Here is a 16,009-nt window from a genome sequence, read left to right as displayed (position 1 = left end):
GTTTAAGCACTCCCCATCAGGGCCTTACAATGCACAGTAAGAGAAAGCTGTATAAATAACAAAATCATTTGATTTTTAAAGAAAGCCCTGGCAGATTCAAGGGATCAATACTTAGCATTACTAGAATATTGCCAAAACCTTAGTGCCAACAAGCTTCTTGAGCCAAAGATAATTAACCTTGAAGTAGTGACAAAAGAATTTTACACCAGGAAACTAGAACAGAAGAAATACTATGGCAAAAATGCCAAGCAGTTACTCCCTGTTGCAAGTGGGAGAGAATGTTAGATTCAGCACCGAAGTTTTATGTCATAATTACCCTGTGGGTCAGGCTTGAAAGAGGAACTGAAGACAGCCAAAGGAGACAAAGGAATACACTGACTTGTTGGTCTTGAGAACACCCAAAATGCTAGTGACAGTTCTTACACACTGACAAAAGCAACACATGCTCACTTGGTTATTCACAATGGCAAACATGAGGAGCAGCAAACAAAGACGCCAGGAAGCAGATCCACTTCAGCAGCTGATTAGGACGCTGCAGAAGGAAGTGTTTTGAGAACAAGAAGTGGCTGGCCATGTGATCAGAAAGGCGTTGAGGTTCTGATAGGGTATTTAAGGGCAGCTGTACCCTAAGCGCCATCCTAGCTGTTTCTACTTCTAACTTTTATTAAGTAGTTGGATTAGTTTGTGGTTGTTATTTTTATTGATATTACAGATTATATGCATTTGATTTTCAAAACAAAAAAAGGGGTGGGTGAGAAGGAAGGGAGATATAACAGTAGCCACTGGAGTCAGGGATATTAGTTCCTGCCACATGATGGGGGGTGTTAACCTGTTGATACCCCAACCTATGTCATGTGGATGTAGCTAGGAAATAAAAGTGTAGTCCTTGCCAGAATTCCTGCGTGTGTTATGTGTGTCTCTCTTGAGTTTGGTCAGAGTTCATCTGGACCCACAAAGCATTTCATTCCAGCACCCAGTTCCTCCTAAATGTGGGGACTGTTTCCCTGCTCCATCACACAGTATCCTTCCCTTTGTTTTGAAGCTTTGTCTCAGTGCCTGGTCCTATTGCATGCAGCAACACCAGATACAAGTCAGTAGGTCTGTGTAAAATACATTATCATTTCATGAAGGCACTGCATAAGACTGTGATGTCTTCTTCTCTAGAGGCTCAGTCCTGCAAGGAACTGAACAAAGTACTTAGGCACGTGCTTCGCTTTAAACATGGGAATAGTCCCACTGACTTCAGTGAGTTCCCTGAATACTTTATAACAGCAAAGGTTTGCACATGTAGGAGAAGCAACTCTAGCAGGGTTGCAAACAGGTTTCAGAAGATTCTGACCACCTCTCCTTTTCTATGGCTAGACAGGAGAGGGCTGGGAGGTTACTTTTTCTATGGTAACATAAAGCCATAGCATAGGAAAGGTTGAGAATCACTGACAACATTCTGATAAACTTAACCATTTCTGCCAGCTTCAACACCGGGAAGTGTCACCCAATCCTAGTATATAGTACACGTGCCCTCCTTTCAAATTTCTGTTTAAAGTGCTCTTCTTCCATGGAACCCATAACCACTAATCCACTCTGTAAAAGTGCTATCTCCACAAAAAAGATAATTTATTACTTTACTTCCTCTGGATCTCCCAGTTCAGGGCAACTTTACCTGTATTCCCCTCTGTGGTCTGTCGAGGGCACCCACTCTAGTCTCCTGGCTCCTCAGCCCTCACTTCTCTTGGGCAGAGACATGTATCTCTCTGCCTCCTGACCAGGGTTTTTCCAGGCAGCACAGTTCCCTGCCTACACTGTACTATCCCCAACACACCAGACTGCGTAAAGAGGCCTCTGTCTGTGCTTTGCTTTCTCTTCAAAAGCTATGAACAGCTGTAATTGCCACCAGTCACAAGTTACCACTCAGCTCTTTCTAAGCAAGCACATTTATTCTTAAGGTGAATGCATTACATAATAAACAATGAAAGTTCCTATACGTAGGCTAAAAGCTTACCAGAATATTGTGGAACTTTTCCCAGGAAGGATGGTGGCCCCACTTGGACAGAAGTTCCTGTCTGTTTGCTGGATCAGAAGGAAGACCCTGAATCAGTTTAAACTCAGGCTATTTATCCAGAAGTCCTTTCTTTGTCTGTTGGTCTCTGGAGAATCCAGTTTGAACCGGTATATGCAAATCTCTCCAGACAATGGTACTGCTCTGCAGGAGTTACAGCCTGAGGGAATTAGCCCCCACTGTTCTTAGTTCCTGGAGGAGCTATGGTCACCCTTCCCCCTGGAGTTACATACAATCCCTTGCCCACAATGATACACAAGCTTAAGGCAGTAAGATCTCCCAAAGATATTGCAGGAAATTGCCATATCTGTCACATCTAATTTTTGTTCTCTCTCTGTTTAGGTGGTAAGCACTCCAAATCAGCAAGTATATCATCTTCTGTGTTTTGTACAATACCAAACAGCAGTAAATAATAACTACTGTCTAGGTTACTTACAAATATCTTTCTTCTACTGTCACTTCTAAACTAAGTGTTCTGGTCTTAGTGTTTGCATAGAAAGAATTCAACCAGGCTTCACACAAAACAGTTGTCAGTCTGCAAGTCAATATTCCACTCCCCTTAGCAGAGTAAAAAATTTTTCAGTTCTGCTTTTCTTCTTGAAAAACTCTTCTTCCAAACCAAAATGATCCACAGCATTGCCAACCTCAAACATTAAAAAATCATGAATCAAGTCCCAAAATTATGAGATTGTCTTAACATTATGAGATTTTTAGAAAGAAAGAAAGAAAGAAAGAAAGAAAGAAAGAAAGAAAGAAAGAAAGAAAGAAAGAAAGAAAGAAAGAAAGAAAGAAAGAAAGAAAGAAAGAAAGAAAGAAAGAAAAAGATGTCCTTTTTACTCGATTTCTGGGGTTTCAGCTTTAGGGTGCCCTTGGGTCACATTTTCAAACCTTTTACCACAATCATGAGGGCTAGAATCTTTCTTAAAAAAGATTTTTGTGCAATCTCTTGCTGGAACTTTAAGAAAACCATTAAATATCGCAAGACTTGTGATAACGTTAAAAGAGGTGGCAACACTGGCACTAAAACATACCTTTTGGCAATGAAGTTGTCTCTTCAGCTCTCCATCGCTGGCTGTGAAACACTTACTTCCACAAACACCTTCTCCAGAGGCTGCTGCCAGTAACCCCCACTCCTCCTCTCTGATAGGGTGGTCAGAAGTCCACCTGCTCTCAAAAAGAACTAGTTAAAGTTGCAGTATTTTCCCAACTAGCCAATCATAAAATGATGCAAGTGGTCACATAGCTGTACTCCTGAGGGAATTCTGCACCACTGCGCAATGCAGACCCAGCATCGTGCTGTTTCTCCCTCTGGATCCCTGGGTTCTGAGGGATAGGAAAGTGGGTGTCTGGGCTCGGGGGCGGCCATGGCTGGGCTCTGGGAGGGGAGGGGGTGTGGATATCTGGGCTGTGGGGGCCCCGTGGCTGGGCTCAGAGGGGAGAGGGGTGCAGATATCTGGGCAAGGCTGAGCCTCACAGCTGGGCTCTGTGGTGGGAAGGGTTTCGGGTGTCTTGGCTGGGGAGGCACCATTGGGCTCTGGCGGGGGAAGGGGTCTGGTATCTGGGCTCTGGGCGCCCCGCGGCTGGGCTCTGAGTTGTAGGGGGTGGGTGTCTGCACCAGGGAGGGCCCTGCAGCTGGGCTCTGGTGGGGAGGGGATGTGGATATCTGGGCTAGGGGGAGCTACAGTTGGGCTCTGTGGGGGAGGAGTTGTGGGTGTCTGGCCCCCCTGGCTGGGCTCTAGAGGGGAGGGGACAGCAAACAGGAACTGGGTTGTCATAGGGGTTTCTTTAACTCTCTCCTCCTGGTGGAATTTGTGTGTGTGTCTGTATTGTTACAGACATACTTGCTGACAGGTATTTTGAAATAAATTACCAAAATAATTGAAAATGGCGTGATTATGTAGTGTTATTTTGACAAATAAAAGGTGCAGAATTTTTGCAGAACTTTAAAATATCGTGCACAGAATTTTTAATTTTTTGGCACAGAATTCCCCCAGGAGTAGTAGCTTAACTGTTGGGTATGTGAAATGGATTTCTAGAAAGTTCAGGCAACTCACTTCTGCCCTCTACATAGCCTTAAAAATCATTGGTGGTTTCCAGGCTGCTCCTCATACCATTACTAATTAAATGCCAAAGCTAATACAACTTCAAAGTCAGTAGAAAGCAGCATTTAAAAAAACACACCTATGTGTGTTATGTTAAGTAAAGAAAACAGAATCCAAGGTCACCATTTTCAGCTGAATAGTCACTGACAGCTTTGAGCAAAGCGGTTGCTCGTCATGATCTTGATGAGCCTCTGAATTTGCAAAGCGTCAAAGCAATATGTTTTAAAACAGCTTCTCCCACTTCTAGAATTGCCAGCACAAAGATGGCTTCAGATACTGATTTTCCTCTAGCCTGAACTGTTACAACTGCCCCCTATGTCATTCTGCCAGATGGGGAGGATGAGTGGGGAAAACACATCATGTATTTATGAATTTTATGAAGGGTTTAAAAGGTTGGTTCAGTACTGGAATATTCTGAATCTTGGTGAGGGGGGAGTAAAATTCACCTCCACACTTGCGGTTCTGTGACAACTTTCATTGCAGTAATCTAAACACCTCCCCTGTCATGACTGTAAAGGAGTCGTTGCGAGGAAGAAAATTGTGTATCTGCATGCTCGCTTAGTGCCTTTCTGGAATTTAAATACTAATTGAAAAGACAAGGTCAGAGGGCAGCTGACACTTGACTTTGCTCTCTTTCGTCTGGCCATGGCTTTGATCATGCTACATCTTTCTTTGTGCCTGGTACTCCAGAGAGTAACCCAGGGTCATGGCCTGTTTGCTAGTCAAGAGGTATAAACCTACTGGCTTAAATATTTGAGGCCCATGGTTTAGCAGGGAGGGGGGCTTTTGCTTCATGCTTTCCGCATTTCCCACATAACCCAAAGCAGACTAAACAAAACCAGTGTGAAATCTCATGGCTTGATGCTGCTATGGTTATATTTTTTAAGCTGTCATCCATTCATTTGTACTTGTGTTTATTCCCTGGATTTACAGCTTTTTTCAGCCTTTTTTTTTTTTTTTTTTTTTTGGATGTTTGAAACCTTTTGAAAAGGGATTGCAGTAAGCAGTGGCCTATGATTAAAGCCTATGGTTTTTTTTCTCGATGCTGCTCTTGTGCAGCACTGTCACACATGGTAGCATTTAGGAGCCCTTCACAGCTGAGGTGTTTCAAACACTAATGAATGGAAGTTTGGTCATATAATGCAGACGAGCTCTAAGGCATGCTTTACTGAATGGTGTACTGTAGTGGCCTGGGAAAGGAAGAGAGTTATAAATTGTGTCAGTTAGCCACCCAGACAAAATGAAGCCATGTGGAAAATCAAATCTATTAAAGTATGAAGACTGTTATAAGCTGTTTTAAGCTGGTCATTCTTAAAAGGTCTCACTTTGCTGTAGGGGTAAATGTTTACCTATTCTTCCTAGATCTTTTTCACATGCTGTCTTAGGAGATGATGTGCAGCATTTGATAAAAATCAACTTCACACTAACAGCCCTTTTACCAGAAATGTTTATTGTCTGCAGTTTACCAACCATGTCTGGAAAGGTATTGCACATTTATTAAATAAGCAGTGTGAAGAGGATTGTACGGCAGAGCTGGGCCTGCTGAAGGAAAACGTCAAGGCCAGAGGGATGGGGAGAGGAGAGCAGCTGTTGTTAAGGGAGGGACCTGCAAGGATATATGTCAAATTTACTTTTTGTGGCTAACCCACCTTTCAGACACTGCATCTCACCACAGCGTTGTTTTTAACTTGGTTAAACTTCTAAACAACAGTTGAGAAACATCCACTCAAACAAATTCTCTTCTTAATCTTTGAAAGAAGTCAGGCTAAAGAAAAGAAATTCCACCTAGTGCTTCAGGGTTGAAGTTGCTGCCTTAAGCCGAGATATTTTCCTATTTTCCTTCATTTTGTTGTCTGAGGACATCAGAACTAAAAGAGCGTTCTGGTGTTAATGAAGATGCTGCTCTCCTCTTTGCTAGTTTAAACACATGAGTAAGGTTGCATCTAGTTAATGTACCTCTGGCATGAGAAATGTTGAGATCAAAGTCACTCCAGTGTCAAACCCAAAACAACAAGATAATTACTGTTGTACTCAAAGCCTCCTCCAATTCCTAGCTATTTATTTAGTCTCATCTCTGTTAAGTCAACATAAAAGCAGCATAGGTCCCAAAGTATTAAAAGTGGGCAGACTGAAAGACAACTGAAAATGAATTGATGTGGTCAGCCAGGTCAGTACCTTTTCCAAGAGGGTTGAGGTCCCCAAGTTCTTGGTTTCTTTCTGAACTCCATCTGGTGGTAAGAGGTCAGATCCACAGTCTGGACAGGCATAGCTGGACATTGGAGGAGAATATTTCCTTCCAATTTACAAAATTACTGAAGATAGTTAAGTCCCAAGCAGACTGTGAAGAGCTACAAAAGGATCTCTCAAAACTGGGTGACTGGGCAACAAAATGACAGATGAAATTTAATGTTGATAAATGCAAAGTAATGCACATTGGAAAGCATAATCCCAACTATACATATAAAATGAAGGGGTCTAAATTAGCTGTTACCACTCAAGAAAGAGATCTTGGACTCATTGTGAATAGTTTTCTGAAAACATCCACTCAATGTGCAGCGGCAGTCAAAAAAGCAAACAGAATGCTGGGAATAATTAAGAAAGGGATAGATAATAAGACAGAAAATATCATGTTGCCTCTATATAAATCCCTGGTACGCCCACATCTTGAATACTGTGTGCAGATGTGGTTGCCCCATCTCAAAAAAGATATATTGGAATTGGAAAAGGTTCAGAAAAGGGCAACAAAAAATGATGAGGGGTATGGAACGGCTTCCATATGGGGAAAGATTAATAAGACTGGGACTTTTCAGCTTGGAAAAGAGATGGTTAAGGGGAGATATGATTGAGGTCTATAAAATCATGACCAGTGTAGAGAAAGTAGATAAGGAACTGTTGTTTACTATTTCTCATAACACAAGAACTAGGGGTCACCAAATGAAATTAATAGGCAGCAGGTTTAAAACAAATAAAAGGAAGTATTTCTTCACACAACACACAGTCAACCTGTGGAACTCCTTGCTAGAGGATGTTGTGAAAGCTAAGACCATAACAGGGTTCAAAAAAGAACTAGATAAATTCATGGAGGATAGGTTCATCAATGGCTATTAGCCAGGATGGGCAGGAATGGTGTGCCAGAAGCTGGGAATGAGAAACAGGGGATGGATCACTTGATGATTCCCTTTTCTGTTCATTCCCTCTGGGGCACCTGGCACTGGCCACTGTCGCAAGACAGGATACTGGGCTAGATGGACCTTTGGTCTGACCCAGTAGGGCCTGTCTTATGTTCTGATTTACATGGGTATGGAGGTATCATGGAGGAGGACTCTTGAAATAATGTAAAAGTTATAAAGAGTGTTCATTCACTCAGTGGCAACCATGTCTGCCTTTGTAACTGAAAGGCACAGACACAATGGTAATTATTTATTTTTTGTATTCCAGGAAGAGACTGAAGAAACTGAAGAGACGTCCTCACAAGAATCTGCAGAGGAAGAAGACTAAGAGACCACACCATTCGATTTCTACCTCATCAGCAGTTGGGTCTTTTGAAGGGAGAAGACGCTGCCTTGACCACTTATTTTCTATGCCATGGTCTTTCCACTTATGCCTTGGGGAGGGGGGGGGAAATCACATAACCTTAAAAAAGACTATATTAATCACCTTCTTTGTAATCCCTTCACAGTCCCATGTTTAGTGAAAAACTGCTGTAACACAAAGGGGACACAGATTACCGATGCAACTTTTAATTATTGTTTTCTTTTTTCTTAACCTACTAATAGTTTGTTTGAGCTGCTAAGTAAGGGTGACTGGGTCAGGAAAGCTTTGAATAAGATTTAAGTCATTCACTGCACTGCATATAAACAAGAGACTTGTAACATAATTAAAACGGGCATTTAAATAGGAAAGGCTTGGTGTGTAACACCATTGGCCTTACAACACGTCCAAGAACCCACTCCCTAGCTTAGTAAACTCCCTGTTTAGAACACCAAAGATAAGGGATAGATACTACTCTTTTTTTTGTAACCTTCTTGTAGATTTGTACTTGATTTTTTTTTAAACTTACTGTTATTTCAGGAAGAATTGGGAGCTGATTTTTCACTTAATTCAGCCGATAATCAAAAGAAAGGAAAAATAGGTACTTTCATTTTGCAAAAGGGAAGAAAGACAAAGATACGTTGTATACTTTACAGATACAAACATATCAGCAGAAGTAGTAATAAACAAAACTCACAGCACTCATCTTCAGGAAACTAGAAATTCAGGTAGACTCAGCTTCCTGCAGAGCCAGACACGTTTTACAGAACTAGAGGTGACTAACACCAAAACACTCTCAAGCCATATAAAGACATAGATTTATCAATTACAGTGGTTTTGGAGGAAAAAATCAGGAAAAGGTACCCCAGAACGAATCAGGAACTTACCTGAACCAAGAAAAAAATGGTTTGTGTGACCTCACCTAATTTCACCCCTCATGTATCAATATTTCAAAGGGAATGAATCTCTTCTCATTACTCACCAGTTTTGATGTAAGAATCAACACCATGTACCTCAAGTGAGCTTGTGTATTACTTTAAACAATATACGTTGACATAGGATGGTTCACTGGGCAGTTTTACTCCAGTGACATTTCTCCATCTTTTTCACTCAAAGCAGCACTTTTAGCAACAGATGCAATATTACCCCACTATTCAATACTACCTCTGATTTTTACAATTAACTCAACAGCCTGATAAATACATGCTGCTATACACATACAATGCAGGAAATTATTTTTGGGTAAATAATCATGAATATCTGTATTTTCTCCATATTTTTTCTTCAACACTTAATGACGCAATATTTTCAATGTGTTTCAGCATGACTATGTATTTTTCTTTTTTTAATGTACTTATTCCTATTCTCTGCTAGATTTCTGTGTAATGTACTGTTAACTTGAATATATTTTTGTACTGAATTACTCATAGGTTTGTAAGGATAATTTTCAATGACACTACATGACATAGAAAAAATTAGTTGTAATGTTTAAATATTACTGTCCAAGTTTGTACCTCAAATGAATTGTTTAAAGAAATGGACTAATCGATTGACAAAGACCTACCTCCAGACTTTAAATGGAATGAACTTGTTACTTTCAGCAATAGTTTGAGATGTTTGAAACAGTTAGGACTGCAACTAATCCCTAATTCAAAACTATTTTTTGTAAAAGAACTTTGCTGGAAATGAACACATTTTAAATTACTTTCATATTAAAAACAAAAAACAAAAAAAAACCTTCAAAGAAACTTGAAGCTTTGTAGGTGGGAAGCAACAAGCTCAGCTTTTGCATAATGCAATCACAAATATGTGTGTTTTTTTAAAAACAAATTAGTAGATTGTAAGAAAATACTTGACAAGTATTTTCATGTATTTTACACAAATGTGATTTTTGTAATATGTTTCAAACCTGATTTATTTTAAATGCTTCTTATGTAGAGTTTTTTTATTCCTTTCTTTCTCTCGCTCTCTCTCTATCCTAGTCAGTATATCTGCTTTGTGACATTGTAATATTAACTGGGCCGGGGGTAGTTTCTCAGGAAGGCTTCTATCGGTATGGCTTTAGTACTGAGCCAAATGCACCTAAAGATAACTACTTACTGGATTCTTCAGTGATACAGTGATATCAAGAAACAAGGATCTCCTCAAAAGACTGCAGAGGGCTCATTCTCAGGGATTGCTGAGAAAGAGCTGATCAGAGTAGTAAAACTAGACATGTTAATGTTAACTAAACAAGGGATAATCATATCCATTCTGCAGCTCATTAAAGACTGCAGCCATTGCCCATTGAAGTCAATGGAAGGACTCCAGTTGACTTCAAAGGACGCTGGATCAGGTCCTAACAATTTCATGTTCAGCAAATGCATTTTGTTTTTTTTAAAAACACAGTGTTCAACAGATGAAACAGAAGTAGTTGATGCATGTGGATCTAGCTCCGAGGGACTTACAGCTCTGATGAAGTTCATCTTATATTGTCTATATATTGTAGTACAATCAAAATACATTACTACCTCTTAGGGCCTACTATACCTCATTTTTCAGACTGAAAACTGCTTGTGGCCATTGAAACAGTGAGAACATCATAAAATTTTTTATATATATAGTTTATTTTTATGGGAGATAAATTTTATAGGACTGTTCTTTGCTGTCATTGGTCACTAGTAAATAAAACTGGACATTAAACTTTTCTACCATTTCTGCAAGATAGGTATGTTTGCAGGAAACCAGTTTCAAGATGTTGAACTGCAGTTTACTGTTTTCCTGTTCCTTTTTTGCTTTGTTCTTCATGTAGAGTTGCTGCCTATGATTGTACTTTGAATCGCTTGCTTGTTGAAAATGGTCCTTTAATGGATTATCACAGTCTGTTCAGCACAATAAACATAATAGCCTCTGTGATCCCCAAGTTGTTTGATTCTTAGACTTTTGTCACAGCTCCATGAAATGGGTAATAAAGTTTGGTCACACTGGGCCAAATTTGTAAAAGTTTGTATGCAAGTCATTTTTGTGTGAGAACCATGAATAATGTACAGATATCTTTGTGCTTGAGTTAAAGGGGAGTTGTTTTTAAAGACACAGGGTTAGTTTGGAAGATTGTGGTATATGCCCACACATGGTATATGCCCCATATGTTTGCAAGTGTACCTCACTCTCTTACTGTGATTGTTCTAATCTTATTAGTCCATATATTTAGTTATGCATATTCTCTGTATTAGTTTATTTCCAAGCTACTTTTTTCAACATACCTAATCTATAACCATTATTTTTTTTAGTGTTTTGTGGCATGTACTTTTTGAACTTGGTTATTTTGTAAGGCAAATAACCTAGAACATAATCCCAACACAAGTACTGAGAAGTAATATACGTAACTTCAGTTCTGAAGCAGAGATCTGAGCAATTTCATTCATTGCATTTTCTGTCCCCTTTTGCTCCAATCTTGTTCCTTGCTCAGCAGTGTTACAGGACCATTCCATTTCACATTTCAGTCTTCCCGGTGGTCTTCTTCCCTCTGATTGCCATCACTCAACTCTTCCTGTTATTTTATCGGATCTTATGCTCCAGCTGTAACCCACCCACCTAGTGGATCGGCCAGCTCACTGAACTTCTGTAACTGTGCTTAACTCCCCATATCTTCTTATTAGTCATTCCTCTAGATAACCTCACTCCCACTTGTCTTCTTGAGATATCTTCCAATAAATCTATCCATGATGCACTTCCCAATGGTACTGCTCATGTTTAAAACATGCACAAGTATTTGCAGGATCAAGACCCACGTTTCTGCTCTGTCCAGCACAACTGTAACAAAGGTTATGATAAGCTTTCACCTCTGTCACTAAACTCACATCAGTTCATTTTCTCACATCAGTTTTGGGGAGTTTTCTAAAGCTGTTGCTGCAGGAACTTGGCTAGTATTCCTTTTACAGTGGTTTCACTGCCCATGTATGCAACAGTGCCTAATGCATGATTTCTTACACCTCCCTCTGAACATATGGTGCTGGCCGCTGTTGGAGACAGGATACCGGACTAGATGGACCATGGATCTGATCCAGTGTGGCAATTCCTGTGATCTGATGCCCAGAAGACAGGATGCAGCCTTGTCAGACCCCATTCTTTACCCGACACCATAATGAAGTATCATTTCCATCCTTCACACCTTTGCATTCTTTCACATTGTTTTTCTGTTAATTTCCCCCATCTCACTAGGGACACAGCTGCTCAGAATCTCCCATAGTCTTCCTTTCTCCATTTATTTTTAAAACCCAAGAAATACTAGTCTGGGTGCCATATTTTTCTTTGAATTGGAAACTATTGTGACCTGTAGCATTATCACTCTCATTATCATTATCACAACACACTTGTGTGTGTGTGTAAGAGAGAGAGAGCGAGAGAGAGAGGAAATACTTTGGCTGCCATACTTTAAAAACAAATTTATTTTTGTACATTTGCACTCCACTCTCCTTTTCATGTACTGGCATGATTCACACTTTTCTTCATTCCAGAGGGGCTCTCCCATTCTGCTATGTTCCCTACTAACACTCTATACAGAAGCTACTTCACCTTAGTCCTTGATTTCCCCATGTATAGTAATCGTTACAGTTGATTCATTGTGTCTTCCCTATGGACTGCCTGGTCCAGTCATATGTTGTACTAAACCATTACCCTTATGTTGCATTTGTTCTCCCTCTGTTTTCCATCATTACTACAGAGCTTTTCTGCCAATTAGCTTGCCAGTACCTTTCTTGCTAATTCACTGCAATGCAGTGAACAAGGTTTCAGAATCATTCCTTCCATCACCTCTTTTCCATTCTAATTACCTTTTCCCCACAACTGGGGATCTCTTTCCTACCTCCCTTTAGTATTTCCTTTGGTTCACCTGCTACAGACACTCATTCCTTCAATCTTTGTTTGCAGATGCTCCAATATTCAAAGTGAACAGTCTTGCAGTTAGTACAATCTGAAAATACATGAAGTAAATAATTATTAGCAATTAAGATCTAGACCAGTGGTATCTCTGATAAGGAAATCCGTTGACCATTTGTGCTCCAAATAATAGGACTGCATCAGCGCTAACAGTAAAGAGTTGCCTCCATAATCTATTCTAGTTATAGATATAGCAGACAATCTTACTGTTCTCATCTACTCAGTAGCAAAAGGGGAAATTACAAGATTAAACAATTAGAGGTATAGACCTAAATCTTCAAAAATGGGCCTGATAATGCAGGCATAATTAATGACAACAAAAAAGTCAGAGCTGTCATATAAAGTAATAGACTTACAGTCAGCAACAGTGAGGCAGCTCCTGGAGAGGATGAGAGCAGTGATCCTCATGTACTCTATATTAATGCTCACCAGGGAGTGAAAATAGTGTAAGTGAGGTATGAGTGGATCCCAAAACTGAGTAGAAACCCTAATTTTCACTAGAAGAGTACTCTGAAAGCAGAAGTCACAGCATTAAAAATATTACTTCCAAGTTGTGTGTGAGTGTCAGTAACAGGCTATTGGGTAGGACCACCAAAGACTATGATTTTAATCTGAGGGTTTTTTTTTTAATTCAGAAAATCCATTAAATGTATATAGTCCCGCGAGGCATTTTATTCTTAGTTCACAGAGTAGACAGAAAAATAAGCACAGTTTTATTACACTGGAGCACATTCACCCATAAAAAACATAGTTTTAGGACTATCACATAATAAAACAAATTCTAAAACTTAAATCAACATTTGAAAACAATCTGCAGCTCGGTGGGAGGGGCTGCTATGGGCTTGCCTGGACTGCAGAGGATCATCCTTAAAACTACCGTAAGTCTGTAAGATAAGGATTTTATGAGGCATGATTAACAGAATGTTCAAAAATGTATTTACAATGCATTGGACCGCAAAGGAGCTTGAAGCCAAGCAGTATCAGTCTCCTGTCCAAGACACGGTTAGGCCCGTATTGTTGCCAAAGTTCACAACCTATACATCTCGGGATTGTTTGGGTCCATCCACATCACACAACAAACAGGCAGGAACCCCAATGAAATGGCAGGGTCATTGGGCACATTGAGGTGCTGCCTGTTTTCTCCAAGGCACCTCATTTTGGCTGTGCCTTCCACAGGATGCACCACCGGAGTCTGTCTAGTTCGCTGCTCTCCTTCACCAACAGGGCGCGTTGCTTAGAGAACAGTGTCCAGCTTTTTCAACAAGATAAGCAAATCTGACGAGGCAAATCAAAAAACCATCGAAAGATCAGCTTGTGCCAGTGCAGCGGTTTCGCGGGCCTTAATGTTCCAAATGACCCTGAGCTCCATCTGAGCTCCTGCCTGTTTGTTCTGCTACATCCTCTGAGACTCTGGCTCACCAAGCCCACAACTGTGCCTTGGGACAGCCTCCCTCCTTCAGTCAATCAGCCTCATTCTGTTTTTCTCCATCAGAGATCATCTCTTGGCAACCCAGCATTATCACACCCAGTTACGCCATCCGTTGATGAGTTCCAGCTTCTCTCTCACTCTTCTACTGCCCTTATCAGCTGGTCTGTTTTCTCTGTTGGCCAGGGTACTCACAACCCCACCTCATTCCTCCTTCTCCTGCACCAAGCTTCTTTAAAATAAAATAAAAAACAGCTGCAATTAAGAGAAAAAGGTCTGGCATTTGACAGCCCGCTCCCGCTCTGCCTATCAAGGTCAGGACAACACTGGCTCACTCTGGTCCCACAGACAATGTCACCTTAACTATTTATAATGAATCTGTAGAAACTTAACAACCATGCTTTACAAACAGCCACCAGACAAGGCAAAGCTAAGGTTCCCTGCTCCAAAAATGCGCTTATCAATGACTCCAGTAAAACCAGCCTCCGTACTGTTGGCAATGCAAAAACCTCCGGCTCCCACTGATAAGCAGTATCTTAAATTGATCATCTGAATTCAGATGAGCCACTGAAGTGGGGCTATAATCGCTCTACTTCCTTGGCACATAGTAAGCACAAGCAGGTCTTAGCTGGGCCCCTGGACAACAAAGGCCCATGGAATGGAACTGAGGCTTTTGGAAGCCATAGTGAAAATCCCATCCTCAAAAATAATCCCAGCTGAATGTAACATCAATGAGGTTTTTTATAACTACGAACCATCACTGTGTGTGTTAGGGGATTATATGTGGTAGAATAAGTTAATGTGGCCTTAGAATTTAGCTGTTGCTGCTGTGGAAGTTGTAGGTTGTTGCTGCGCAATTTGGTTCCATTGTGCCATGGCGACACAGGCCCCTGATTGCAGTGCCTTCCCATCCGTATGTGATGTCACCCACAGCTTTCCAGAGATCTCGCTACATGCTCTGCCTTTATTTTTCATATTTTCCTTAGGATTCTGATGACTTCTCCATCACATCTCAGAATAGTCAGGTTTTGGTTACAGCTATCAACATACTCTAGTCCAAGTCCAAAGAAATAGTGATGCAACAATGGCACCTCACTAATTCTGGGCAAAGAGCTAGTCAGCCCATGTTAAATTTCAGAAGCTTTTTTTATCCCAAACCCAATCACACTCATCTAATGGGAGGTTAAATCATTCAAAGGTGCTCTACTGCATCATCGTTCAAAGGCGTCTCTAAAAGAACAAAAAGTAATTTTGCCACAGCTGGTGATTAAACTACTAAGGCTCAAATTGTGCCCTCCGATATACATACACAAGTCCCTTTGACTGAGAATTGGATGGTCTTATTTGAGTGCAGAACTTGGGTTATCTACGTGGGCGAGGGTGAGATTTAAACCGGATTCAGCTGAGGTAATCTAGTTTGAAAATACTTGCATACACACACCACAATTCATTATCACACACTAACTATCGTGAGCTCTGGAGCCTCTTTAGATGTGAACTGACTTTGCTGTGAATTGAGTTAGTGCGGTGCATTGTTTGTGTCCACGTAATGCTACTACTGCACACTGCGTTAGCAGGCCTCCGGTGGCTACCCCACACTGCGTGTGAGTGAGCTGCCCTGTCTGTTTACCTGTGTGGCCTCCCCTGCTCTCATTTCAAGTTGACTGGGTGGCCCCTCTCCTGTTTAAAAATTGGCACAGTGCCAGATTTTGCCCATTTGCTTCTGGATTTGAGCCTATCAGAATTGCTGCGATATTATGCCAGAAGCCCGACAACATGCATCAAGCAGCAGTTTGGAGCTGTGCTGACCCTAGATCTCATCGCCATCTGGGGAGATGCCTCAGTGCAGGAAGCTCTTGGGGCCAGCCACCATAATAAAGATCGTTTTGTGAATGTTGCTAAACAGCTGTCCATGAGCAGGGGTCACCACTGGGACAGTGCTGGATAAAAAGCACACAGCTCAGGAGGCCTTACATT

At 41.0% G+C, this 16,009-nt stretch overlaps 1 protein-coding gene across 2 annotated transcripts in view; it reads left to right on the top strand.

Annotated features, from left to right (window-relative positions):
• Window positions 1–8,877, top strand: part of HMGA2 (high mobility group AT-hook 2) — a 161,328-nt gene extending 152,451 nt beyond the window's left edge. For both annotated transcript variants that reach the window (XM_073331455.1, XM_073331445.1), the window contains one exon: window positions 7,597–8,877. In XM_073331455.1, coding sequence (XP_073187556.1) covers window positions 7,597–7,656 — 60 coding nt within the window. In that variant the 3' untranslated portion in view covers window positions 7,657–8,877. The remainder of the gene's footprint in view (window positions 1–7,596) is intronic.
• Window positions 8,878–16,009: the final 7,132 nt, after the last annotated feature.

This window comes from Lepidochelys kempii, chromosome 1, assembly GCF_965140265.1.
Source record: "Lepidochelys kempii isolate rLepKem1 chromosome 1, rLepKem1.hap2, whole genome shotgun sequence".
In the NCBI taxonomy this organism is placed as follows: Eukaryota; Metazoa; Chordata; order Testudines; family Cheloniidae; genus Lepidochelys; species Lepidochelys kempii.
Note: the sequence above shows the minus strand (reverse complement) of the source record. Positions and strands in the feature narration are given on the sequence as shown.